Source organism: Ciona intestinalis, unplaced genomic scaffold, assembly GCF_000224145.3.
Source record: "Ciona intestinalis unplaced genomic scaffold, KH HT000542.1, whole genome shotgun sequence".
NCBI lineage: Eukaryota > Metazoa > Chordata > Ascidiacea > Phlebobranchia > Cionidae > Ciona > Ciona intestinalis.
Genome location: NW_004190863.1, coordinates 117916 through 145440, shown reverse-complemented (window position 1 = coordinate 145440; position 27525 = coordinate 117916). Strand labels below are relative to the sequence as shown.

The following is a 27525-nucleotide window of genomic DNA, read 5'->3' as shown; positions in this document are numbered from 1 at the left end:
TTAAGTCAAATAAAAGATAAAAGATATGTGTTCAAATTTGATATTCTTCATCACAACACTGGTGTGTTTGTCTTCCATTATTGAAATATCTAAAGCAGACCCCAAATCCATTGTCACAAGTTTAAAAAGCAAATGGAAAAGTACGCCTCTGATTATTGAAGCCAGGTACATCATACATGGTACACTGTTTTTATAAAGCTTGGTGTTTAAAAATCACTGTTTCTTTGTACTGAAAAACCACTTGTGTAATATAGTTTTTATAATTCTTGTTTTTACAATCTGGAACTGATTTTATAATAGTATAATTAATTAATTAACTAAATGAAATATTGGTCCTTAAAGATAACAAAAGCAAAACGGCCGGAAAGTTTTTTTGACATATATAATGACATATTACATACATAAATATATTTGTTGTGTGTGAATCTGATGGAATTTTTTTGGGTGATTTTTTCCCCCTGTTAATTCCCCCCATTGTGCGTGTCTTAACACACACTTTTCTTTCTATTAGAACTTAGAAGTTTAACTTTCAATATTTATACATAAATTGCTTGTTCCTCTGCTAGGTGTAGCGGAAATACTTATTTTCTTCCAATTAAATGTAACTATGTTTTCAACTTTAATTAAGCTTGTTTTACTGTTTTAACAACTGTTTTTTATCGCTATATCCTGTCTTTTCGTTTTAAAATATTTCTAAGTTTGCTACCTTGATCGAAAAGACAAATAAAGTTATTATATTATTACTTGTTTATTACAATAACATTCCCACACAGTGAGTTCATGGCAAGTGAAAGCACGGATGCATTTTGGAAATATGTTGAAACTATCATGGGGTTCGACATTGCACATCAGACTGACATATCTGCTCGTACTTTATACCAAACAGCATTAAAAGCTGCACATATTACTTTTGATGATGACAAAATGGATTCTCTAAACATGCAGCTTCTTAAGTTTGCGCTCTCTCTAAGAACTTATTCACCCAGAGTGGAAATGTTTCATCAAGTACGTGTTCATATTTTATACTACCATGTTCATACATTTTTTCTGGTATATATGTAAATATATATATATAATTTTTTCAGTGTTGTTTTATAGTTTTGATGGTTAGTTTATAATGAGTTGCATATGAGACAAAAACACAAAATTAAATGTCTATCTTTACTTTTGTTATACATGCTTTGTATAAAAAATATACAATTCAAGATGTCCCGCTAAACATTTCATAAAAAATGATTGGTTAAAAACCCTATTTTTTTCATGATTGAATGTAACTTGTTTTATCTCCAGCTTGCTGTAATAAATGGACTTACTGGTTGCGATATATTTTTTGACGTCCATGGACAAAAGACGTGTGAGTACAGTGAAGTCCACCAGCTGTTAAAGTCAGCAAAAATGCAAGATCTTCAGCCCTCCACAGTGTTTAAACAAGACCATGTTTTCCCTGGTAAGTTTAGCCTAACTTTTCATAATCAGTGCCTTTGCGAAGTATTGAACCTCTAACCCAGCGATAACCGAGGTTGTGGCAAACTGGTTAACTCGCCTTTCTCCAACCCAGAGATAATAGGTTTATTACCCACAAAGTAACATACTTGGTAACTCGTAAGCCATATTCTTGAATTTTTAATCAAATCTGCTGCCTGGTCAGACACCTGATAGCAGAAAAAACTATTTTAAGGTGTAAAACTGAGATTCGAAGTTTAATCATATGATGTAAACCATGTTTTTTTATAATGCCACCCCAACAAATTATAATGTCCCCCCTGTTTCAAAATTTAAGTGTTCTGCTACTCCAGACAGTTTAAACAGTGCATTACACATTACCCATCATGTAGAAACTACTAACCATAAATTCTTCTTTACCCTAGAATCCAAGAGCTCAGATTCTACCATAATCTTGTATGCGAATATTGCATCTACGGAATTTAAACAAGCTCATGATCTTCTCAAACGCCTAGCTAAAGCAGGAGAAGCAAAATATGTTTTACGTCATTTTATAAGATCCCGCCCTGATAAAGGGGTTCAGCTCTCAGGTATGGTTTGTAATGTAGTTCTATGGGGTAAGATGAGATACTCTTAGCACCCATATTTCTTGATCGTGTTTTCATTAATTACCAACGCTCTTTAAGAGTCGTGTTTATGCATAATTCTTTAAGTATTCTTTGTTGTACTTCCAAATGGCATCGGAAATGGAATGAAAACATTGACCATCTTACCCCACCCAACTATTTCCTATCACTGGTGTTTTATTTTGTGTATAAAATATAATATGCTTGTAGGATATGGTGTGGAGTTGGCTATGAAGAGCACTGAATATAAAGCTATAGACGACAGTGTTGTTAAAGGTAGGAAATTATTGTAGTTATATACATAATACATATATATATTATACTTTTTTCCATGATCCCATTTGGAATATTATTTGTTGTTGATTTTTTGTGGTTAAACTGTCAGATTTATTAGTCAAAAAATTTTTGTGAATTTAACATTAAGGGGTTTGACATTTAATAGTTTATTTGTTAAAATGATTTTTTTTCAAACATATATGCAGTCTTTTAATGTATATATAGAATATAGTTTTGTAATGTACATTTGTATATTTTTTTAAGAGAGAAAATCTAACAACAACACCATATTAGTTTGACAGTGTCAAAAGAGAAATTTTGTTTTTCTTTTTTTCGTAACTATATGGTTAACAATGATGTAATATCTACTGGCGGTAAAAAAACTGTTTTTTCAAATATTTGTTTGGTAAAAAAGTTTTTTTTTTAATTGTTGTCCCACAGACGATGGTTCTTCTGCATCATTATTGGACGATGGAGAAGTTGAAGTTGAAGGTTTTAACTTTTCGACTCTTGCCCGTGTTCATCCTCAACTCACTAAGCAATTGGCTGAGCTGAGAGGTCATCTGATGGAATCGACCAATGAGATGCAACCAATGAAAATCTGGCAACTTCAGGATTTAAGTTTTCAGGTTTTTATTTTTTTAAAGTTTTACATTTCAAGTCATCATAATTTTGTGAACAACTCCATGTTTAATACAGGCAGCTACTCGCGTGTTAAATGCTCCTAAAAATGACCAACTTAAAATACTCAAGGACATCAGTCAAAACTTCCCTACTCGAGTTAGGTAAGTTCACTGGGAAAATTATAAAAAAAAATATATATAAAAAAATTTTATAGACCTAAATTTTTTTTTATTTTTTATTTATTTTGTTTTTCTATAAAAACCTATTGATTAGAACACTGGTGAAACAACAAGTGCCAGATGAATTACGTCATGAAATCAAACAAAACCAAAGGGTAAGTCAATTTGTGTGTATATCTTTGATTATATAAGATAATATAATGTAGAATAAACAAAGATTATGAGTGTAATTATCTTATGTGTAATATTATATTATGATTATTCACTTTTAAACATCATTTTTTGTGTTGGTGTATCTACATTAAAATACCAGTTTTGTTCTTTAAATTTCCAAACAAGTTTTTTTGAGGTAGTATAAAATATAATAAAGAATTATATACATTGTACACAATAGTAATATGCGTTTTTTAAATTCAATTTGTTGTATTTATAGTGTAATGTAAGACCAGATTTGTTCTTTTTATTCCCACAAAAAATATTTTTTATCTGTCAAAAAGTTAAAAATAAAATTCATATTTATATTTAAACGTAATTTTTTTATCATGTTCTTAAATTTACAACAAAATTACCCGATTTTGTATTTTTTCATTGCAAAACACAATTTTTTTGATGTGCTACAGAGTTTTGAGCAGTTTGACATAGACCAAGGTCAAGCTATGTTTCTTTTAAACGGAATCCAGATAGACGTGGATGAAACCGATATGTTTAAGTAAGATTTCTGTGGCATTTGGGCGCTGGCTGTAATAGCTGAATGGAAATTTTTCAAACTTTTAAAGTGTTTTTTTGTTTAGGTAGGCTAGGAATTTTAAAAACTTTTAAAAGTATTAAACATAAGAAATATTGTTAAAAAAAAGAAAATAATGAAAATATTGTTGGCAAAACATTTTTTTAAATTTAAATATCATTTTTTAGATTTAGAGACACAATTTATTTTTTAATACTGTCAAAAATTTTTAAACTGCTTTTATGAACAGAAATTCTTCAGTTGTAATTTCCCTGTCGTCTCAAATTGAAAATATCAGTTTCACACACCAGCGCTCTTTTGTCACAGAATTTAAAATATTATTTTTGCCTGAGTAAATATTTCACAGCGAATGCAACGTTGGCGTTTGCATCCCGGTGATTTACTTCTTACAATCAACAAGCGAGTAATTAACACAGAGTTATTCAACTTCTTTTCGTGAGTTTTTAGCGATCCTGCATCTTGCAATGCTTTGCAGTTGTAAACATTGCTTAAAATGTGGAAGAGATGGTTATAGTTTAGTGGTTGTAGGTTTAAGCATAGGCGCCAAACCTGGGGTGGCAGGGTGGGCTGATTTACCCTGAAGTTTTTAAATCAAATGGAATTTTTAAATCTTGCATTTTTTAGGTCAAAATATAAGAAATAAATCAAATAAATAAGTTTAAATTCGCTAAATGTAAAACTACTCGGCCTCCCCTGCAATTTAATAAGGTTGTATGCAGGGGTGAATTTCCGGTATAAGATGCCAGGTAGTTTTTACTTACTGTTCAATCTTTTAGTTTTATTATACATAGTTTGTTAAAATTAATAATTTATTGTGTGAAACTAGTTGAAACTGGTGTGTTCAGTAAATTCTCACCATTCAATGTAATGTTTTGATTCTAAACTTTTGATGTCAATGTAACAGATTCGAAAACCTGTTAAAAGAAAATATTTTTTTTACTCAAAAATTTTAGGTTACTGGACATGTTAAGAAGTGAAGGGAAGTTAATAAGTGGATTAAAGAAACTTAATCTGAATTCAAATCAAATACAAAAGGCAATGAAGTTAAATGTACATCCTGAAGCCAGTGGAAAGCATATACTGGATATAAGGGAGTCTGCAATTATTGTAAGTGCTGTTTTATTAGGTTTGTTTCATTATTTATGTTTTTTTTTTTGCTAAAACGTAGTAAAAAGTTGTAAAACCCAAGTTATTGTGTACAGTAAGCGTTACTGTAATTGGAGACTTGAAATATTAACAGTTAATTAAATAATGTACTTTTTTAAATTAAGAAAATTATCTTAAGCAACTTTCACAGGTATTAAAATAATATAACCTTTTTTAAATGAAAATATTAGCTTTTGGATCTGAAGACCCATCACCATTATAATGTATTATAATGGTGATGAATGGATCTAAAGATTCATCACCATTATACTTCTAAAAGTGTATGTTGTTTATCGGTTTATGAATGTATTGCAACATACTTTATCCCTGGGCAGCGAAAAACAACAGTGGTTATAACACAGGTGTTCTGTTTCATACACGTCGTGCCCGCTTACGAGTTACCACATTTCTAACTTTGTGAGACTTGTTTTTTTATATTGCACAGCTGACAATTTAGACATCCCATTAGTGATCACTGGGTTTTAGCAATTGCCGTTATGTGTCTTGTCCAAGGACACATATGCTGGCACTGTTAGTAGCTACAATCTTTGAACCCATAACTTCTGGGTTAGAGGCAGGTGCGCTAGCCGCTAACTAACTGTAAAAGTTAAATATTTAAGTTTGTCTGACATAAAAATTCTAAACCAGTGGGCAAACGACATTGAAACTGACGAGAGGTATAAACGCTGGCCCGCCAACGTGCATGAGCTCCTCAGACCTGCGTTTCCTGGCACATTACGACGTGTGCGCAAGAACATGTTTCATCTCGTTTTTGTCATCGATCCAACACACGCTGATGCAAAATATTTGGTTGAAGCCGCGGAAATTTTCTGGGCGAATGACGTACCACTTAGGATAGGTGAGACACCCATTTAAATGAACATTTAATTATAACATTTCATTTTAAAAAATTTTTTTTATGCATGGTTGATAGCGATGCATTTTATAATTTTTAACTTTAAAATTTGTTTAAATTTTTGAAACGTTACTTTTTATTTTGACTTGATTAATTATTACGTAATAATCATATTTATAGTCAGAACTGTTGTTTGTTTATGTTCAACCTATTGTTTACGGTTGAAAATGATATTTCTTCTTGCATAATTTCCCAAGCATGTTTGATAGCATGCTTTTTGAATCTTTAACATGAAGGTTCATTTTTTTATATATATAGGTGTATATATAATAAAACACTTGGTGTGTTATCAAAAAATGTCTTAATTTTTTTATGACTTAGTGTAAAATACTTTATTTACAAAAAGTTTAAAATGTTTTTTTTTGTTATTGTAGGGTGTTATAATTACTAATCCAAATCACTTGATTGACTTAGTGTGATATTTCTTTTAACTTGGTTTCACAAAAATCACAAAAAAACCCTAATTTTTTATAAAACTAACAAAAAAGTTTTTTTTTTTTTTTTTGACTTAGGGTGTTATTAATCTGTTTTTAGTATAACTTAGTCTTAGTGCATTATACTTAATCTTAACTATTCACATTAATGTTTATACCAAAAGTATCTTTAATTCTTAACTTTGAAAATCTGTATTTTGTTTTTGCCTTGATGTGGTTTATGTTACATTCACATATACTCAAAACTGTTGTCTGTTTATACCAAACTTATTGTTTACGTTTGAAACTGTTTTCCTGTCTCAGGTTTTTCCTTCCTTGTTGATGACTCAGCAGAAATTGACGGCAATGATGATGCGGGAGTCGCACTTGTTCGAGCGTATAATTACGCAAGAGATGAAATGGATGACAATGAAAAGTCATTCAGTTTTCTTACCAACGTGAGTTTGTGTATAGACAAATTACATATTTTTATTATATCTATATGAATATTTTTATTTTTTATTATTTTTTTATTCTAACTATTTTGAATATCTTTTTATTTGTAGTCTATTTTTAAAAATTAGGTTTGGATTATTTTGTTTTATTAAATTTGTAACAAAAATACTTTATATAAACAATGTTGTCCAAAAAGATACTAGGCTAAAAAAAAACAATCAACAGTTAAATTCTAATTTCAACTTTTTAAATATGTTTCTTGTAAAATAGCCAAAAGAGCTATTTTGGCTGATGAGTTAAAATGCTTTACACCTACGTGGACGGAAGACGACTGTTGTTATAACACAGGTTGTTAGGTGGCTTGCCCAAGGAAGCTTACGCCCACAAAGGTAGCATGACAAGCCTTGAACCCATTACCTCTGGGTTAGAGGCAGGCGTGCCACTATGCCACGACAGCAGACTCTAAATCCTTCTCCACCAACCCCAGTTCTAACAACATTCTGTATTTTGCTTTAAAATAAAAAAACAATTCTATAGGTTTACAAATCACTTAAAGAAGGTAGCATCATCACTGTAGAACATATCATACAACGGTTGAAACAAAAGTTTAAAAGTGCTGACATAGATGATATACTTGGTAGCAGGTAAACTGACATATTAATTTATATATATAAATATATATATATATGTAAGAAAATTTCTGCAGTATTAATTAAAAATCAGTATGTTATATATATAGTTTTGGGGGCTTTTTGGTTTGGAATTTAATAAGTATTTTTAAAAATTCTTTTTTTAGTTTAAAATTTTTTTTTTTTTTTTGGCTTTTGTAGTTTAGAATATGATAAATATTTAAAAAAAAAATTATTTTAGTTAAGAATATCGTAATAATTTTTTAAACATTTTTTTTTTATTTTTTAGTTCAGAATTTAATTTTTTTCCCTTTTTTAGTTCAGAATTCGATAGCAACAGAAAACTTGGAAAATCCTTCCAATCTCGAACAGCACTTGTAGGTCCCGTCAATGTTTTAATGAATGGGGCGCTTCTCTCTGATGATGATATATCAGATGATATGTTTGAACAGGTAAATGTTTGAACAAATTGTTACTTTATTTTTCCGCTGTCAAAATCTGTTAAAAACTGTTTGTATATGTTATATTACATAGTATTAAGGCTAAAGATGTAGTAAACATAGTTTACCTAATTAATTAGCGTGATAAATAAAAAATAAATTGTTTTCAAACATAGCATACCTAATTTATTAATGTGGGGAGTGTATTATACTTTAGCTCTGCTTGTTTGTATAGACATCTATCAGGGTAAAGGCCATTTTATGCTTAAACTTTGGTACTTTTATAATAACTCCGATTTTAAAAGCTGGTGTTTAAAAATCAAGGAGTTTAAAATGTAAGTGCTTCAAAAGTGAGGGGTTTTAAAAGTGTTGTGCTTAAACTTTGGAACCTATATATATGATAACCCCCCTTTTTAAAAGTTAAGTGTTTTAAAACTTAGAGGTTCAAAAGTTAGGAGTTTTAAAATGTAATGTTTCAAAAGTTAAGCAACCTGTTACCCCGGCACCCCTAAAATTTCACATATGCCCCTCCTTTAATTTTCTTAACATTAGAGAAACATAGATTATTGTTATTTCTACCACCAGGCACAATGTACAGCCAAGTATGCATATAACGCTAATTAATTTCGTAACATATTACTCCAAAGGTGGTTCTTGATAAAATAATGGAAGAAACCCCAGTGTTACAGCGAGCAGCTTACATGGGTGAACTAAGCAATAATGGGGACCCCCTTGAATACCTCATGTCTCGAAATGGGGTCGTGCCTCGTTTTAATGACCGGGTATTGTCGGCTGAAGCTAATTTTTTTGACTTGCTTGGAAATGCTAAAAAAGGTAAATATTATATATATATTAATATAGTAGGGTAGGGGAAGATGGGGTACGATGGGACACCTTTTCATTCTATTTTTAGATACCATTTGGTAGTGAATAAAGATCATTCATAGAATTATAAAACCGTATCTTCACGGCTCCCATAGACCACTGTTAATTGTTTAAAACATCATCAATATATTTTATTGTTATGTTCCAAAGGTGCCCCATCTTACCCTACAGTATTTTACTATATGTCAGTTTTATCTACCTATTGTGTTGTTCTTATAATGGAGCAATGTTAAGACTTTAATCTGTTGAAGCTCAATGCTGATATACATTATGAACAGATGTGTCCTTGGGCAAGACACAGTAGGTGGTCATTTATGGCTTGTCTACCATACAACACAATAGGTAAATAAAACTGAGCTTGTCTACCATACAGATAAATCACTCACAAAGTTATATATTATGTTTGAATGAATGTTACTTACTTTATCCTTGCATGGTTGAAAAAAGCCAGTCGTTATAACACTTGTGTTCTGTTTTATACACCTTTTGCCAGCTTACGAGTTACCATGTATGTTACTTTGTTGGTGATTGTTTTAATTTATATAAGGCTACAGTATATAAAGTAGGACACCTATGTTATAACTTCTACAGTTTTCCTGGCACATACGAATAAATAAGTGTCATTTATATTTTTCATTTATTTCAAAATTTTAATTCATTCATTTATTTATATTTAACCATCATTACAGAGAGTGTATACTTGAATCCCAAGCAGTTTGCGAAGCTAAGCAACTCTGACAAAACTGCAACCATATCTGAACAGCTCAGCACATTGTACGTTTCCAGTATTTTGACTTTGTTTTTATTTACTGTTGTCATGGATATGTAAAGTTTTCTTTTCCTGCGAGTTTCAAAGAAAATTTTAACCAAACTGTAGTCATCAGTATTATTGTTATGCTGTTTCTGCTTGTTTGTCGTTATCTAGCTTTTCATGGTGTTTGGGCGTGCTAGAACTGATGATAAAACGTGTCATTTCCTTCCAACGTAATGCTTCCTGTATGATGTCATAGGTATCTTTCAAAGACCGACAGCAGTAAGCATATTCGGCCAATCACGATGTGGGTGATCGCCGACGTGGAGACGAGCGCTGGTCGTTCATTTGTCTACAGTGCTCTTAAACATGTGGTGAGTTCTGTATGCAGTCAGAACGCGCTGTGTGACGTGAGATTCTCACTTCCCTTTGCTTATTATGCGTTGGTTTGGCCGGGAAAAGGAAATTACGTAGGGGCCGCTAGGAGAAAAAGGCACTTCCTCTCTCACTTTAAACAGAATTTAAACAATTATTTTATTGCACCTTGTTTTATGTACACCTTAAATTTATATTTCTAAAGTATCAGTGCACTACTAAAACTATAAAAGCAATAAAAAACGCTTTATGAGAAACATGTTTTAAACATTAGCACTTATAAAACACTTCTTTAAACACCATAGATTTATTCATAAAACACTGTTCTAAACACCCTACAGCCTACATTTATTTTAATATACATTCTAAACTTTTGTTTTAGAAAACGAGCAGTAACACAAGATTGGCAATCATACATAACCCCAAGAACACGGATCATTTGACTTCGTCTTCCAAATACATGCGGGCAGTTGAAGCAGCAATACTTACACAACAGAACAACCACGCAAGGAACTTCATTTTAAAACTGGTAGGGTGTTTGCTGTTTATCTGGCCTAAAGCTGATACTGTGTTTGCTGTTTATCTGGCTGAAAGCTGGTAGAGTGTTTGCTGTTTATCAGACTCACTTTGAATTGGGGTCATGATACAATATAGAAATAGAATAAAGAGTTAATTGTTTCCTCCAATAGAATATTTCTCCCTGGCCATAATTTAAGCCGAAGTGTGAATTGTCTCCTGCTTCATTTTGTATTGCAAGGCCATAGGCCAATCCTAAACTGTGCGATAAAACGTGACACCTTTAAAACATATTATCCATATCATCTGATGGTATTTTAAACAATTAACAAAGGTCTATGATAGTCGTAAGCATACCATTTTAACTTGTCACTAATTTTTTTGTCATTTCTTCTTGAGTTTTGTTTTAACTTAAGTGTCTGTTCTCTATCCCTTCTACCATGCGGGTGCGGTCCTACAGTGTGACCTACCATGATACCAGAGATTTAGGCCAGAATCTCAATTTTAATTCAATTTTTATTTAAATCCATTTTTTTAAAGTCAACTTGTATAAATTTTTTTCAATTTCAATTAATTTTTTTTAATTCACTTATATATATTATTTTTAGTTGAAGCCTGAAAATGCTGCGAAAATTGCCTCCAGTGATTCTTTATCCGAGTTTTATGTTGGTGGTATGGCTGAAAGTGCGTTTGAAAAGGCCATGACCTCTGACCCCAAGGTCAGCCTTGCCCACATTACTGCCCACTCAGACTGGTCAACCACAGTGCTGAATTTGGAGCCGGGACAAAACGCTGTTCTTGCAAATGGAAAGGTAGTTACTAGGTTTATTTTCTACGATCACAACACTTGTTTTATATTACCACACTTATTGAAAGAATTACTACATGTATTTTAAAGTTTGCTAATTTTATTTTGTATTACTATACTTATTTAAAACTTTTCTACTCTATTTTGTATTACCACATACTTACAGGATTTTTACGCTCGTTTTATATTACCATACTTATTTGATGGATTATTAAACTTGTTTTGTATTGCCACACTTTACTTTACTCAAATAAGTATTACTTTCCCTTTTTAAACAATCACCACACTCATTGTGTATTACTACATTTATTAAGTGGATTACGATAACTATTTAAAGCATTATTACAACGTTTTAAAGGATTTTTGCACTTATTTTTATTACTTCCCCCCATAAAAGATTACTATTATATAATGTTTGTAAATCACAGTATTATATTCATGTACTTTAAAACAGGTTTTAGTGTATTTTTACAACAGACTATTCATACCCAAACAAGTTACAAATATGCATTTACAACTTCAGCCCAAATTAAATCTCAGGTACTGTTCTATTTTAATTTCAACTTTGATTAATCGGTTTATTTTTATTCAGTTGATCGGACCGCTCGATCAAAACGAGGTTTTTGTGGCCGACGACTTCCTTCTCATAGAAATCCTCATGTATTCAAGCTCTGGTGAGAAAATACAGGAAGTCGTCAAGTCAATGCAGCTTCAACTCACGCCGCCGGAAAGTAAACACAATTTACTTTTTTTCTATATTACCGGCACGTTGGTTTCATTCTTTCTTTTTTTTCTCTTTTTTTGTCAAGTTCCCTTTTCTGTATTTTTTCAATTCTTTCTTTCTTCTCTTCTTTGACAAGCTTCCTTTTTCTGATGTTTTTTGCTTAAATTTTTTCTTCCTCTCTCTCCCTTTCTCTCTCTCTTTATTCTCTTTTTTCTCAGCGTTTAGATTGTTTTACAGGAAACAGGTTATGACTCACTCCTGTGAATCATTGTTTATCACGGGGGAAAAATTTTAATATTGCGTAATGTACTGTTCATATCTTCCTATACGCAACTTTATTATTTACTCTAAACCATAACTTTAATATTTACAAAGTTTAGTCTTAAAGTTAAAAAAGAATAAATATAACTGAAAACTAGTATTATGATTTAGGTTCTGAACCATAATGTATTTTAATAGTTTTAAAGTTTAGTCAAATCCATAATATAGTAGGGTGGGGAAAGAGGGGCACCTTTAGCACATAATATCCAAATCTTCTGATTGTGTTTTAAACAAATAACAATAGTCTAAAATTCTTTGAATGTTCATTGTATACAAAGTTACAAACAAATGGGACGAGAAAGTAGAATGAAAAGTTGTTCTTTTTCCCTTAGGCCACACGTTTCTACCGGTTTAAATAATTAAAACTAAATCTTTTTTTCTAATTCACAGAAAGTGACATCATAATGAAGTTGACCTCTCACCTTTCCTCACAACCAAAGGTCGAGGCCGAACGTCGTGACCTTTCACCCCCGTTTGCCGAACACAGTGTCGTTGACCTGCCAAGCAGTGACCCGGAAAGATCATCATACGACATATTAGCCGTGCTTGACCCAGCGAGTAATATTGCGCAACAAATTATTCCTGTTATTGAGGTAAAAATAATTACTGGTCAATAAGCGGTTGAAAAAAATGTCAGCCAAACATAAGAAAATATAAAAAACATCCCAAAAATAATCACCCACAAAGTTACATATGTGGTAAGTGTCAGCCAAACATAGATTAGAAAAATATAAAAAACATCCTAAAAGTAATTAACCACAAAGTTACATACGTGGTAACTCGTAAGCGGACATGGGGTTTATGAAACAGAACACCCATGTTATAACAACTGTCAATGCCACATAGAACAAAATACAAAAAGCATAAAATTCATGTCTCTTCTGCAAGTTGTCACTGACTGAGTGTCATATATAGCTCTCTAGCGACACTTTGTGTTGGTGTTAGTTACACACAATTTACCACTGGTTGGGCTGTTGGGAAAATTCACTACAATCCTGTATTTCTTTTTAAATATGTAATATTTCTTAGGTTTTGCGAGAAGTACTCGACGCAAATGTAAAAATCTACATGAACTGCAAGGAAAAATTATCGGATCTTCCAGTTAAAAGGTTTTACCGTTTCGTTTTAGAACCAGAGCTTTCATTCAAGGTTTGAGACTTAATTTACTTTTTATTGAAAATCAATCAAAAATTCAAATACTTTTAAATTATATTTGTCGATTGATCTCACAGTTTGTCAATATGAGGTTTAGTTATTAATTCAAATTATAAGTCAAATTTATATTCGGTAAAATCTATATATTAGCATCAACCTATTTCGATAGGTTTTACCTGTTTTCGGTTTTACTAGTAACTAGTTACTTTTTTGATCTTTTTAATTTCTTTTTGCTCAAAGGGAAGTTTCACTTAATCTTGACTAATTGCAGCTTTTAAGTTTTTGCTTCTTTTTTTTATAAAGTTGGACTAACTGTCAGATGGAACAAAACTTTTGTGCCAAAAACAATTTTATATTAAAAAAAAAATTTGTGACAAAAATATTTTTATATTAAAAAAATGTTATATTTATTCTAAAACTATTTTATGATAAAAATTGTTTCAAGGTGGACAACAAACTGTCAGATGGTCCCTTAGCAAAGTTCAGCGATATGCCCAACAAGTCCCTTCTCACTCTGACCATGCACCCTCCTGAAGGCTGGATGGTTGAAGCTGTATCAGCAGTTCATGACCTTGATAATATCAAACTTAGTGAGATCCGGAATAAACTGGTTTCAGCCGATTATGAGCTTGAGTACCTGGTGCTGGAAGGGCATGCAAGAGATGTTACTACAGGTATGTTTTGCTATAATAATTTTATGTCAGATTTTCCTTTATGTTTTAAAGTGTTGGGTATTGTATGTACATGTTAGTCTATGAAACAGTTATTTTACAAGTACTGTAATCTTCTCTAAATAGCTGAGGTTTTAAAAGAGGCTTCTTTTGTGTGGTTTTGCTTTAGGTTTTAAAGTGTTGGTTTGATTATTACATGCTGCTGTTATACCTGAATGAGCTGCTACAAATATTATATATAATTTGCTCTTGGTAGCTTTAAGTTTTTGCAAGGTAAACTTCTCCAACATAGTAATGTAAGTGTTATTCCAATATTTTCTCTGCCATTTGGCAAGGCTTATACCTAGTAGGGGAAGTAAAACTATAATTTCTCGTCAGAAGGTTGACATGAGGATCATATCCACTACTGTTTCTCCTACAAGTAATACTAATATGTTTACTGTTGCTGCCATTAGAGACCACTGGGTTGGAGCAATTGCTGTTATGTGTCTTGCCCAAGGACACATAAACGCCCACAATGGTAGCAGCGACGAGCCTTGAACCCACTACCTCTGGGTTAGACGCAGGCACGCTAACCACTTTGCCACGGCGCACGGTTAAAATAGAAAATTAAAACAGCGGTAAAAATACGCCCGACGATCTCATTTACAAAACTAGCAACAGTTCTGTTCTTTGTTTATTTTAGGCCAACCACCTCGAGGGCTACAGTTCACACTTGGTGCAACAAAGGACAAAGTTACTGTTGACACGATTGTTATGGCTAACCTTGGTTACTTCCAACTCAAAGCATCACCTGGTGTATGGTATCTGAACCTTAGACATGGAAAGTCCAGTGATATATATGATATAGTGAGGTAAGGCTGATTTTGCTTGAATTTTCAACAAATTTGAAGTTGTAAAAAAATATAGATTTTTTACAAATTGTTGTATTTTGGAGAAAACCCACACATTTTTTATAAACATAATTTTTTTTGTATGTTTATGAGTGTAATTCTTGTTAGTCAAACCTAAATTTAAAATTTCCGTTTTAAATTTAGGTGTTTTGGAGAAACCTATGGTTTTATGACAACGAATGTTTTTTTAATTGTTTTTTTCAAGTTGTTTGGATGGTTATGTGTTTAATTCTTGTGATTTAAAACTTAAATTTATAATTTCCTTCATACAAATTCAGGTATTTTAGGGAAAACATACTTTTTGAAACAATGTTTTTAACTTTTAAAAATATTTGCTTTTCAAATTGTTTGGATATTCATGTGTGTAATTCTTGTGATTTATTCTTAAATTTAAACTTTCCCAGCCATGAAAACACGGATTCATCTACTGGAGATGTGATTGTGCTTATGGATAGTTTCAAGAGCAAAGTTATTGTTGTGAAGGTAAATATAGATAAGTTATATTTCATATGGGTGAGGTTTTTAAGGTTCTAGAATTTAAGCCACATTTGGCCCGTTTTACCCCAGCACCCAAACTATTTATATGTGGGTATGAATAAATAAATGTAATTTACTTTCTGTAAAAAACAAACATTAGTAGCAGGTTTCCATTTGAATAAGAAATTGATCGTGCCAAATATATCTATTTTGATATTTGTCTGTTACAATTTTGCCGCACCAGTTCCTAGCTTATTATCCTCGTGTGGCAGTACAACGACAATTACAAATACACCTTATTTATATTTTAATTATCTGTCCATAACCCCAGGTAAGCAAGAAGAGTGATAAATCGGATTCTTCCTTGCTGGAGGATGATGAAAGTGAGGGGAAGAAAGAAGAAGGAGGAGGGGGTGGAATATGGAACTCTATAAAGAGGTGGGTAGCTTGTATGGAACTTATTTATCTTCGCATGGTGGGGCAATGACAGTCGATGTAACATAAATGTTTTGGCACACATCTGGTATGGATCCTTTTTATCCTTGCTTGGCGGTTTTTATCCTTGCTTGGCGGTGTAACATTTTGTGCCCTATTACAAGTTTCCATGGATGCAACTTATTTATCTTCGTATTGTGGGCCTAATGACAGTTGATATAACTTAAGTGTTTTGGCACACATTGTGTATTTAATTTATTTACCCTCGCATGGTGGGGTAACAGTAGTTGTTGTTACGTACATTTTGTGCCCACATACAAGTTACCATGGATGCAACTTATTAATTCTGGCATTGTGGGCTAATGGTAGTTGTTATAACATGGGTGTTTGGGCACGCCTCATGCCCGCTTACAAGTTACCACGTATTCAACTTATTTATCCACGCATGGTGGGGCAACGACAGTGTTTGTTTTATACACTTTGACTTTGTGCCCACTTATAAGTTACCATGGGTGCAACTTAATAATCCTGCAGGGTGGGGCAATGACAGTCATTATAACATTGGTGTTTGGGCACACTCATGCTTGATTACAAGTTATCATGTATGTAACTTAATTATCCTTGCGTGGCGGGGCGATGACAGTCATTTAACACTGTTTAGTTGTTATAACACAGGTGTTACAACCATTAAAATATTTTTTGTTTTTTTTTCAAGGGGAAAGGGGGCTGCTAGAACCCCCTGGCTGAGGCACTGTGTGTGTTGGTGTGGGTAACGGTGTTATTACTAAATTCCACACACACACTATGTTTATACCTCGTTTGTCATCTTAAAGTTATTTCAGCTCTTTGGGAGGAGGAGGAGGAGAGAGTGAGAGCAAAGAGTGGGAGGAAGGAGCGAGCAACAGCTCCGATGTCATCAATGTCTTCTCTCTCGCATCCGGACATCTTTACGAGCGATTGATGAGGATTATGATGTTGAGCGTGATGAGACACACAACATCTAATGTCAAGTTCTGGGTGCTGAAAAATTATCTCTCCCCACAGTTTAAGGTGGAAAACGCTTATTTTATTTTATTGAAAAAATTAACTTTTAATATAGTATGGTGGAGGGGGATAGGACAACTTTTCGTTCTATTTTCTTGTCCTATTTGGTAGAAAACAAAGAATCATAAAACCATATTTTCATGGCTTCAATAGACCGTTGTTAATTGTTTAAAACACAATCAAGATATTTGGATATTATGTGCAAAAGGTGTCCAATTTTACTCCACCCTACTATATAACCATTGAAACTACATTTTTAGCTGCTTTATTGCAATTATCAATTTAACGGAACTCTTCTGTCATTTTTTTGTAACAATTCATTGAAAAAAAAAATGTTTGTACTTTTAGGACTTTATTCCACACATGGCAGAAGAATATGGTTTCGAATACGAACTTGTTCAATATAAGTGGCCCAGATGGTTACGACAACAAACCGAGAAACAAAGAACTATGTGGGGGTAGGTGGAAGTTTTTGTAATAATTTAAATAAACGTTTTTCATTGGTTTTTTGACTGTGTTGCTATTGTATTATAAAACGTGGCAATAAACCTGGTTGTAGCCCAAGAAGTTCACCTTGGCATTATTAAGCAGCGTATTTGCTACTTTAGATAAAGTTCCGCTGTACTAAATGCTGATTTAATTAAAAAAAAGCATATTAAATTGTCTTGGGCATGATATTCCTTCCAAAAAACGTTACAAAACTTATTTAACTGAAAAAAGTACAGGGGTAGGTTAAGCTAGCATGGAAATTATTTGCTAGACATTTGGGTTGAGTTTTAAACTATCCAAAAAAATTGCTGCAAACTGATAAAAAAATTTGAATTTTGAAAAATCAAAAAATTTTTGATTTAAAAGTTGGACGTCATTCTATACAAGTTTGTTTTATGTTTGTGCAGTTTGTTTGAGCATTGAAACCACTATTAGAAGTTTGTCCAGCAAATAAATCCCCATATGTATACAATATACACCTTTGGCAAATACTCTATTTTAATATTAACTCAATAAATATTTGCCCTACAAACACTCACTTTTGTATTGGCCTTAGGACTTAGGGCATACAATTCAACTTGTATTATTAAAGTATTACTTTAAATTTGTAATACATAACAATTCACAGATACAAGATTCTTTTCCTTGACGTACTTTTTCCACTGAATGTAGAAAAAATAATTTTTGTTGATGCTGATCAAATAGTTCGAGCAAATCTGAAGGTAATAATTTGTCGTAATGTGAAAAATAATGGTGATTTGATCATGCAATATTATTATATTAATAGATACATTATGCTTAGTCATTCAACGGCTCATCTGGTATGCCATTAACGTATTTTTTCAATTTTTCGGAAAATGGGACAACTTTCCATGCCATTTTCTCAATCCATTTGGTAGTAAACAAAGAACATTCAAAGGATTACAAAACCGTATCCCCACAACTCCCATAGACCGTTGTTTAAAATGCCATTCATGCATTCTTATTCTTTCTTTCATTCATATTCTTATATACTCTTTTGTCCATGCTCTTATACACAATTATACTTTCTTTTTTTATTCTTATGTATATACTCTTATTGTCTCATATATAGTTATAAACTCATTTTTATATATTCCTATTTATTCTCGTGTATATATTTTAATGTTCTAGGAGTTTGTTAGCTAGTATTGTAACTAGTACATCCACTATAAATCAAATATATACTTATGTATTTATTTTTATATATTCTTTCTTATTTTCATGTATATATTTCTATGTATATATTCCTATCTTTATATTCCTATGTTTGTATATCCAGGAGTTACGAGACCTTGATTTAGAAGGCAACCCGTACGGTTACACGCCATTCTGTAGCGATCGAACAGAAATGGACGGTTTTCGATTTTGGAAAGGTGGTTATTGGGCCCAACATCTCGCTGGGAGGAAGTATCACATCAGGTAATTTCCCATTTTACACAAAAACTCTAAGAAAAAAACTCAAAAAAATTTCGGAAAAAAAATTTAAAAAGCTACTTTAAAAAATGTTATAACAACATAAATGTTGCTTATTTCTTGTTTCTTTCAGTGTTTTTTTTTGTGAATTTATGTTTTAACATGGATAATTGACAAGATTACTTACATATTTATTTGTTTGTTTATATAGTTGCAATGTATGATAAATTTATTTTTAAGAGTTCTTGTATCGAACACTGTAAGCATAAATAAGCATTTGCATAGCTAACACTAAACACATGCAAATTTTGCTATAATATGTATTATATATCAAAATAATATAAAGTTAGGTAATCTAAATTCCACCAAGCAACCTAGCATGTATGCAAAAAGTTTTCTTTATAAATTTTACCTACTCCCCTAAAATCAAGAAATAATTAAAACACTGCCATCTAGTGCGATATACGTGGTGGACTTGAAGAAGTTCCGTCAAATTGCCGCGGGTGACCGACTCAGGGGTCAGTATCAGGGACTTTCCCAGGACCCCAATTCTCTCGCCAACCTTGACCAGGATCTTCCAAACAACATGATACACCAGGTGAAAATGAAATTAGTTAACAAACTTTTTACAACAGGAATTTTTTATTGAGAAGTTATTTCTGTTTCTGAATAATGAATACAAAAATTCCCAAGAAAATTTTGTATTCATTATTTTGTACTAGTTTGTATTGAGTCCTGAGATTTTGTATTAAAACTTGTTTCTGTTCATGTTTAAATTAATAGTAATTAAAAGTTAGTCCGACTTTAAAGTAATTTTTTACATGATCATATATCAAGGTACTCTGTTTGTGCGGAAAAAACAATCAACACACTGTGACATACGTGGTAACTTGTAAGCTGGCACGAGGTGTATGAAACAGAACACTTGTGTTATAATGACTCTCACTGCCCCACTATGCAAGGAGAAATTCGTTACATTCATTGATTTTTAAAATTTTAGGTTGGAATCAAATCTCTTCCACAAGAATGGCTCTGGTGCTCCACCTGGTGTAGTGATGATTCATTAAGTCGAGCGAAAACGATTGATCTTGTAAGTTAATGTGATTTCTATTGAAACATGCTCAGTTTCTTGCATACTAGCTACACTATATGATTTAACAATTGACTTTTCTGGTAAAAAAATGTTTTATAGGTGAGGTCCCTAGGGACCAAGGATTTGACCAGATTTTTACTTTATTATTATATTAAAAAACATAAAAAAATACAAAAAAAAACAATTGTTAAGATCTCTTACACTCGAACATATTTCATTACTAATTTTTTTCTTACAGTGCAACAACCCACTTACAAAAGAACCGAAACTAGAAGCAGCTGTAAGACTGGTGAAGGAATGGCCGGACTATGACGAAGAAATTAAAACTTTACAATCGAAATTTTCCCCAGAGGGAAACCAAAGTTCAAAGTCAAAAGATAAAGAAACAGGTTTTGCATCAACATTAGGTAGCCTGGAATATTATAAATGAATGCATTGGTATTATAACTGTTTTATTTGATTACGACTGTTAACAAAGATCATATAGTACTGTGGGGTAAGATGGTACACCTTTAGCACATAATATCCAAATATCCTGATCGTGTTTTAAACAGTAGCAGTAAGATTACGGTTTTATAATTCTTTGAATTTTTTGTTTACTACAAAAGTGAACAAGACAATAGAACGGAAAGGTGTCCCATCTTCCCCGCCCTATTATATTATTGAAACAATACTTAATTTCTAATTAATCTCATTCTCTTTTCTATACAGACAAATCTGCAGGTAAACATGAGGAGTTATGATGCAGCATTCCTCCATACACATCTTAGTTAATTTCCCAAATTTCTTGCACAAATGTTTATTACTGAAACATCAATCCAATTGCAGTAGGTCATTGGGCACGTATTTGTCTTTTTTCAGCCGTTTCAAGAAGATTTGGAAAAAAGTTGCTCTTCTGTAAATTTTCGAATTTCCGTTGTTTTGAAGTGTAACGAACACGCTTTTTTTGGTAGTTCTTTATATATGTAGGATTTATTTGCCTTTAGCGTTGTGCGTTTTTCTTACAGACCAAATCAATAGAATATTCCCATTTCGCTTTTGTCATACTGTTTTGCCTAAACTTTTAATAATGAATTCATTTACCGTTTCATTTAAAATCTAAAGATACCATGCAAAATATTGTGGTACATTTCTAGTTCAAAAATTTCGATCCAGCAACCTTATACTGGTGCTGTTAAATTCTATGCTGTTCCCATGATTTTGTGCAATACAACGTTATTGGAAACTCATTTTTACTCTTAAAACAACTACAATATTGCTCCAGCCCAGAGTTCTATTATAGTCTGTATGAATTGTAAGCCATTTATTAAAAAAAAACTCAAAAATGCTCGCCTATAAAGAAAGTTACATACGTGGTAACTCATAAGCGGGCACCGAATTTTGAAATAGAACATCCCGATTTAAGAACTTCCATTTTACCTTAAATAATTACCAACAAAGTTGTGGTAACTCGTAAGCGAGCATGAGGTATGTAAGACAGAACAACCGTGTTATAACGACTGTCGTTGCACCGCTTTGCGAAGATAAAACAAGTTACATTAATTCATCCATGTGCTATTTAAAAAGCTTAAAATGTGTTTTAAATTCCGTGCAGAGTAGTTATGCCTTAAATCAGTGGCATAAGTTACGTAGTGGGAACTGTTTAACTTCGAAAAGATAAAACACGTTAAATTACGTATGCTATGAGAGTCTTCTTACAAAAATGTTTAGCATGGAACACCGGTAGTAGTAAAAAGTCCAGCGTAGGGTGTGGAAGATGGGACATCTTTGGCACAAAATATCCTGATCGTGTTTAAACAAATAGCATCGGTCTATGGGAGTCGTGAGAATACGGTTTTATAATTCTTTGTTTACTACCAAGTGGGACAAGAAAATAGAACAAAAAGGTGTCTCGTCTTCCACCCTAGTATAAATTGATGGTTTGGTTTCTTACCATATACCATACAGAACTGCTCGAAACATGCGCAACATTTTGCATTGTATACAAATGCTAAAATCGTTAACACAAAACTTGGACTATTTATGAAATTTATGATTTTCGTACTTTTTTTATTGTCTAATTTTATTGTACTTTTTTTAATGATCTACTGCTGACGACTAAACGTATGCTCGGTTTTTCTTGGTTAATACACGTCAGTTGTTAAATGCAGCATGATGCTTTGACATAAAACGACACACACGAATAACACTGCGACTGCATTTGTTAAAAACGTCAAAATCAACAGAATCTCCACCAAAATAATATCTTTCAGGTACAAAAAGACTGATGTTTTAGCACATGGTTTAATTACTAAGGCATGATTAAGCTTATGCGGAAAATTTGAGGAAAAGATTTTACATATCGTGGAAAAACGCTTAGTATGCTAATTCAATTAAAAATGTATAAACCACATAAATTGAAGCTTGGGGGTTATGCTGAATATTGCGCTATATATATACATATATATATATATATATATATATATATATATATATATATATATATATATATTAGAGTGGGGGGAATGGGACACCTCTCCATTTTATTTTCACGTCCCATTCGGTAATAAATAAAGAACATTCAAATAATTATAAAACCTTCCATAGAAAGTTGTTAATTGTTTAATACACATATATCCGTATATACAGCTAAACAGTTTAACTTGCTTATAATCCACAGGGGCGGTTAATTAAAGAAAATAAAATGTGAAGAAAGGTTGTGTAAGCACTTGAGCAGGATACAGATATATTGCAAGTAAAGGTTTTAGCACACTAAGACGGTATATAGCACAAAAATCAAAATTTTAAAACTTGTTGAACTGTTCTAGTATGCATTCGGGTGGCTCGTCGTTTAAAAGCCAATCGTATATATTTTCAACTATACCAGTTACGTTATTATACCTTCGTTTCTCCCACAAAAGTCTGCACATTTTACACATACCAACGTCACGTTGATACTTCGGACCATGTTCTACCATCATGTATTCGGCTGGCGTAGGTTGCCGAAGTCGCCAGTCGAAATATTTTCGGTATTCAACGACGTTTGTGCTTAAAAAGTTCAGATATTTCACCAGGTCAATTGGTTTTTTAAAATCTTCATAGAAAATGTACGAACCCTTCGGAGCAATTGCTTCAATATCTGCTTTGGTTGGCCCCCACACCACTGGCACCAAACCGGCTTCAAAGGAGTTTGTCCAAAGTTTTTCGGTGATGTAGTCTCGACAATGCTCCGCGTTTTCGAACGCCATGTAGAATTTGTACTTCGCAGCGAAGGGAAAGTAGAGCGCTCCCGTGGGGGCCCAGTTATAAAAACAGCTGCCATACAAATCGACCCGCAGGCCTAACAGTTGCAGCTTGTTCAACAAAGCCAGTCTTATTGTGCTACCTACAGTCATTCCACAATTTCTAGTCATAAAAAGCGCTGTGTATCCAGAGTGCTTTTTATCGAGAATCCTCTGCACCGCTGTGCGGCCGAATTGTTTTCTTGTCATTCCGTTGAAAACGCCGTTTTTGCGAGCGAGTTCAACAAACGGCATGTAAATATCCGAGTCCCGTCTATAGGTCATTGTCCAATTGAAATAATTTCGCATATTGGGAAATCTCAGCTGTCTCATGGTGCAGATTGAATAAGGCGACTCAGTTGAATAGAATACGAACATCTGGTTTTTCTTCCTGTAAAAATACATACGATCGTAAACCCCTATTTAAAAACGTATAGTAGGGTGGGGAAGATGGTACACCTTTTCATTAAATTTTTTTGTCACATTTGGTAGTTTACAAAGAACATTCAAAGAATTATAAAGCCGTATCCTACGACTCCCATAGACCGTTGCACGTGGTATAGGAAACAAAACACCCGTGTTATAACGACTATTGTTGTGCTGTCACGTGAGTATGAATAACTACATTAATACTCAAGTATAAATATATATAACTTGCTTTATCGTGTTACTTGTTCTTTATCCTAACGTGGCAAAAACAACTGTACTTGACACGACGCCAGATTAACTTCATAAACTCTATTTTTCATTAAAGAGTCCGGCCAACAGTTTTCATAGGTTGCGCAGTTTTTTGCATAAGAATAAAGTTTTATGTCTACTGATGTTAAATTAACAGCTGGTTTGTCAAAATTCGATTTAATTTAAAAGTTATAAACGTTTAAAAAATCAAATTTCTAAGTTGTAAAAAACGTCACTCGTGGGCACTGTGACGTCACAATACAATATTTCGTTTATGGGGAAAACCCGACCTATTAGCGTCTATCGTTGCAGTTTTGATAACCAAGCAAATGGTAGAAAACGTTCAGCTGGCGCAACACGAACGAGACTTAATCGTTTCGTTTCCCACATATAACAATGCCAACGTCATTTCAGGAATTTTTACGCGCAGAAGTGCTTAGTTCTTAAAAATACGCAATATTTAGACGAAAAACAGCACTCAGCAATGATAGATGCTATGCCGTGGGCTCCGTAATGGCTGGGACTATGACGCGACAATGGAAAACAAAACTCATTGTTTTACTAACTTTGAACAATGCCAGCGAACGAACGCATTAATGAGAAAACGGCATTATTAGGACAATGCCGAGAGACTATGCTCCGTGACAATACGGAGCCTTGCTGTATAATGTTATAACTGACGAAACCAAGCATTTTGTATTCTCGCCAATATGTTCTCATTGGGATATGCAAAGAAACTTGTTCCAATCAAGTAAGCATTGGAGACCCCAGAACAACTTGGAAGAAACAGGTCCACCATCTACAAGCATTCTTTATTCAAAACAACGAAAATAATCAAATACTTAAATGTGTATTTCTAGTAATGTTGAATGAACTTAATTTAAAACAACATAACTCTTGCATGAATCGCATATTGTATGAAACAGGTCCATTCAAAACTGAACCATTCAAAACTGAACGATAAAATATTCCTGCAAATATTGTTGAACTGTCACTAAAATGTTGTTCGCTTATACTTTTGATCAGTACTGATGGAACCTTTCTGTTTTCAATTTCCAGTCATTCCTGTACCTATCGAACAAAGTTCTGATCAGCTGTGTAGCGATACTTTTTAAACAAAATAAACACCATAAACGTGATTTTGCATCGTTTTGGTATGAAGGCCAACAATAAATACTATATTAGTGTAAATGGATTTTGCTAAATTTGTATTCCATGCTCGGGTCTCCGTCAAGAATGTCATATTTGCAACAATTGTGTTTACACAAATTTCAGCAAATTCAGTAAAAAAGACAGTGCAACACTTTTACCAACAGTCTTATTAAATGTCAAATTTTTTAAAAAATGCTATTCTTAGTCAACCCACCAAATTGTATTTTTGATTTACTCAGCTTTACTTGTTTTCCATGGTAGGTAAACTTGGCCTGTCTACTTTTGCTTGAAGTACAGGTTTAAACTGGAAAGGCTCAATATCTATTGCTAGTGGACTAGGATCTTCACTTATGTCACTTCATCAGATAAAATACTTCTACATAACTATACATCACATTTTTTTACATTAATGTTAACTGACAAATTTAAATAGTGTAATACACTTACAAACAATTTTAAAAAACATTAATTTCAAACTAAAATCAAGCCACGGCAATACCTACGCATATTTCTTAATTTAAAAGTAACAGAAAACGCTATGTCGACGTACACTCTGTTTTGCTGCAAGCATTATTTCATTTTTCGCTAGCAAAGCCTAAATCAACTGACCGGTTAGAACAGATCGTGGCATATTTTACGTCATAGTGCCCGCGAGTGACGCAACAATAGGCGATTTTTTTGGCTCTTTTTAAAACGTTTTTTTGGCCAAACTAATTTTTTTTTTCACAAAAAAATACCACAGATAGTATTTATTGGGTATAAACTTTCATTTAAAACCAACTTGTATGAGCGTGGTCCTGACTCTTTAACATTATCATCACAAAAGAGTCCGCCAACACCCCTATACCAACAAAATGTCAAGATTGTGTATTTTATTATATTACAATCTACGACCTACGTAAAACCGAAGCTGTTTAAGTGCGCAAATTTGTGGTATATCGTTTACATGACCGCTGAATATTTCTTTACTGGAATTATTTTCCATGCCAAAGCTACGGTTTAAACTTTTGCATTTCCGTAGGGTGGGGTAAGATGGGACATTTTCCATTATTTTATTTTATTATCCCCTTTGGTAGTAAACAAATAAGCATTCAAAAAATTATAAAACCGTTTCCTCACGACTCCCATAGACCGTTGTTATTAATTTTAAACCACGATCAGGATATTTGAATATTATAGTATGGTAGGGGAAGATGGGACACTTTTATCACATAATATTCAAATATCCTGATCATGTTTGAAACAATTAACAACGGTTCATGGGAGTTGTGAGGATGCGTTTTTATAATTCTTTGAATGTTCTTTGTTTACTACCAATAGGGACGAGTAAATCGATTAAAAACGTGTCCCATCTTCCCCCACCCTACTGTATGTGCAAACGGTATTGCATATTATTCTATAGTTTTATATGTAGCGCACCTTCTTCGTATACTTGGTAACGAATGTGGATTCGCTTCGGTAAAATGGACGATCACCGCATCACTTGCATCCAAGTAGTTCTGATCATAAGTTAGGACACAGTTCCCGCACAACTTAGGATCGATTCGAAACTCTGGTTCATCCCCAAACGGTCCAACCCAGAAGAGAATATAAATGGTGTTTGGTCTGTAAATTGCAAAAAAAACGTTATATGGTAGGGTGTGGTAAGATAAAGCATGTTTTGATTGTCTTTTCGCGACCGATTTGGTAGTAAACAAAGCATGTTTTCAGAACTAAATACCCGTATCCTCGCGACTCAAAAAGAGCGCTGTTATTTGTTCAAACCACCAATAAATATAGAATTTAGGTGCTATTGGCATCGCTTACCCTACAGTACTACATCAAGTTAATCTTTAACCGTATAGACACAATAGATTTATAAAACCCTTTTGAAAAGAAGTGTCTGGTTTTATAGCAATCATATGCTTGTTCATGTCGCCCCCTTAACGGTCTGTTGACCACGACTGTTTCCGTCAATTTAACAACATTTCAATGCGCTTGTATGTATACTGTTGAAACTCCATAATGAATGCAGCATGTTGTTTATAGAACGACACGTTTGCACCAAAACGTATTCAAATATTGCCGGTTGTCTGAATCTTAGTTTTACATATGCACAGCGTAAAATAACACTCATACTTACTTCTTTTTTACTTTCGGTACAAATCTGTTCCTCCATTGCCCATTATTTTGGCCAATTGCTGGTATTCTAAATTGGTGCTTGAACCGAGGTCTTACATTTATCTTTTCGAATTGCTTCGTTTGCTCAAGACTGTGCGTAAGACTAAGAAACGCAAACAGTATAACCCAACATTTAAACAGATGTGCTATAAATACGACCGAAGACACCATCGGCGAACAACAAGCTACTGTCAAAGCGGTATACCTAGCTGAGTGAAATAGAATTTAAAATACATCGTCTCGTTTGTCTACATACAAGAAAGAAACGGCACGGCCTATAGTAAAGTCGTCACGCTGTAATGCTCATAGTC

The 27525-nt window shown here is 33.0% G+C and overlaps 2 protein-coding genes and 1 long non-coding RNA gene across 5 annotated transcripts in view; 1 reads left to right on the top strand and 2 right to left on the bottom strand.

Moving 5' to 3' along the window:
- Positions 1–21208, top strand: part of LOC100183554 (UDP-glucose:glycoprotein glucosyltransferase 1) — a 21790-nt gene extending 582 nt beyond the window's left edge. Inside the window, exons 2-35 of one of the 3 annotated variants that reach the window (XM_002120814.5) lie at positions 1–165; positions 774–1005; positions 1291–1447; positions 1869–2033; positions 2280–2345; positions 2787–2974; positions 3045–3130; positions 3243–3303; positions 3769–3857; positions 4847–5000; positions 5688–5898; positions 6693–6826; positions 7362–7468; positions 7773–7905; positions 8541–8727; positions 9468–9552; positions 9789–9903; positions 10287–10433; positions 11029–11232; positions 11821–11959; positions 12664–12866; positions 13303–13422; positions 13874–14102; positions 14785–14953; positions 15397–15475; positions 15801–15907; positions 16747–16954; positions 17297–17406; positions 18066–18159; positions 18738–18877; positions 19328–19469; positions 19872–19961; positions 20203–20371; positions 20676–21208. In XM_002120814.5, the coding sequence (XP_002120850.2) occupies positions 26–165; positions 774–1005; positions 1291–1447; positions 1869–2033; positions 2280–2345; positions 2787–2974; positions 3045–3130; positions 3243–3303; positions 3769–3857; positions 4847–5000; positions 5688–5898; positions 6693–6826; positions 7362–7468; positions 7773–7905; positions 8541–8727; positions 9468–9552; positions 9789–9903; positions 10287–10433; positions 11029–11232; positions 11821–11959; positions 12664–12866; positions 13303–13422; positions 13874–14102; positions 14785–14953; positions 15397–15475; positions 15801–15907; positions 16747–16954; positions 17297–17406; positions 18066–18159; positions 18738–18877; positions 19328–19469; positions 19872–19961; positions 20203–20371; positions 20676–20707 (4692 nt within the window). In that variant the 5' untranslated portion in view covers positions 1–25 and the 3' untranslated portion in view covers positions 20708–21208. Of the gene's footprint in view, positions 166–773; positions 1006–1290; positions 1448–1868; positions 2034–2279; positions 2346–2786; positions 2975–3044; positions 3131–3242; positions 3304–3768; positions 3858–4846; positions 5001–5687; positions 5899–6692; positions 6827–7361; positions 7469–7772; positions 7906–8540; positions 8728–9467; positions 9553–9788; positions 9904–10286; positions 10434–11028; positions 11233–11820; positions 11960–12663; positions 12867–13302; positions 13423–13873; positions 14103–14784; positions 14954–15396; positions 15476–15800; positions 15908–16737; positions 16955–17296; positions 17407–18065; positions 18160–18737; positions 18878–19327; positions 19470–19871; positions 19962–20202; positions 20372–20675 lie in introns of all 3 variants that reach the window. The other 2 variants (XM_018816693.2, XM_018816692.2) reach the window with 2 other exon arrangements.
- Positions 21209–22532: 1324 nt separating this feature from the next.
- Positions 22533–27436, bottom strand: LOC100182807 (alpha-(1,3)-fucosyltransferase 6). Its single transcript, XM_026839635.1, has 3 exons — positions 27177–27436; positions 26474–26659; positions 22533–23615 (listed from the first exon to the last, which is right to left on the bottom strand). The coding sequence occupies exons 1-3, from the start codon at positions 27383–27385 to the stop codon at positions 22748–22750; spliced, it is 1263 nt and encodes a 420-aa protein (XP_026695436.1). The 5' UTR covers positions 27386–27436; the 3' UTR covers positions 22533–22747.
- Positions 24696–25439, bottom strand: LOC113475464. The gene is made up of 2 exons (XR_003397217.1): positions 25269–25439; positions 24696–24973 (listed from the first exon to the last, which is right to left on the bottom strand). It is a non-coding gene; the product is annotated as an uncharacterized LOC113475464 (long non-coding RNA).
- Positions 27437–27525: the final 89 nt, after the last annotated feature.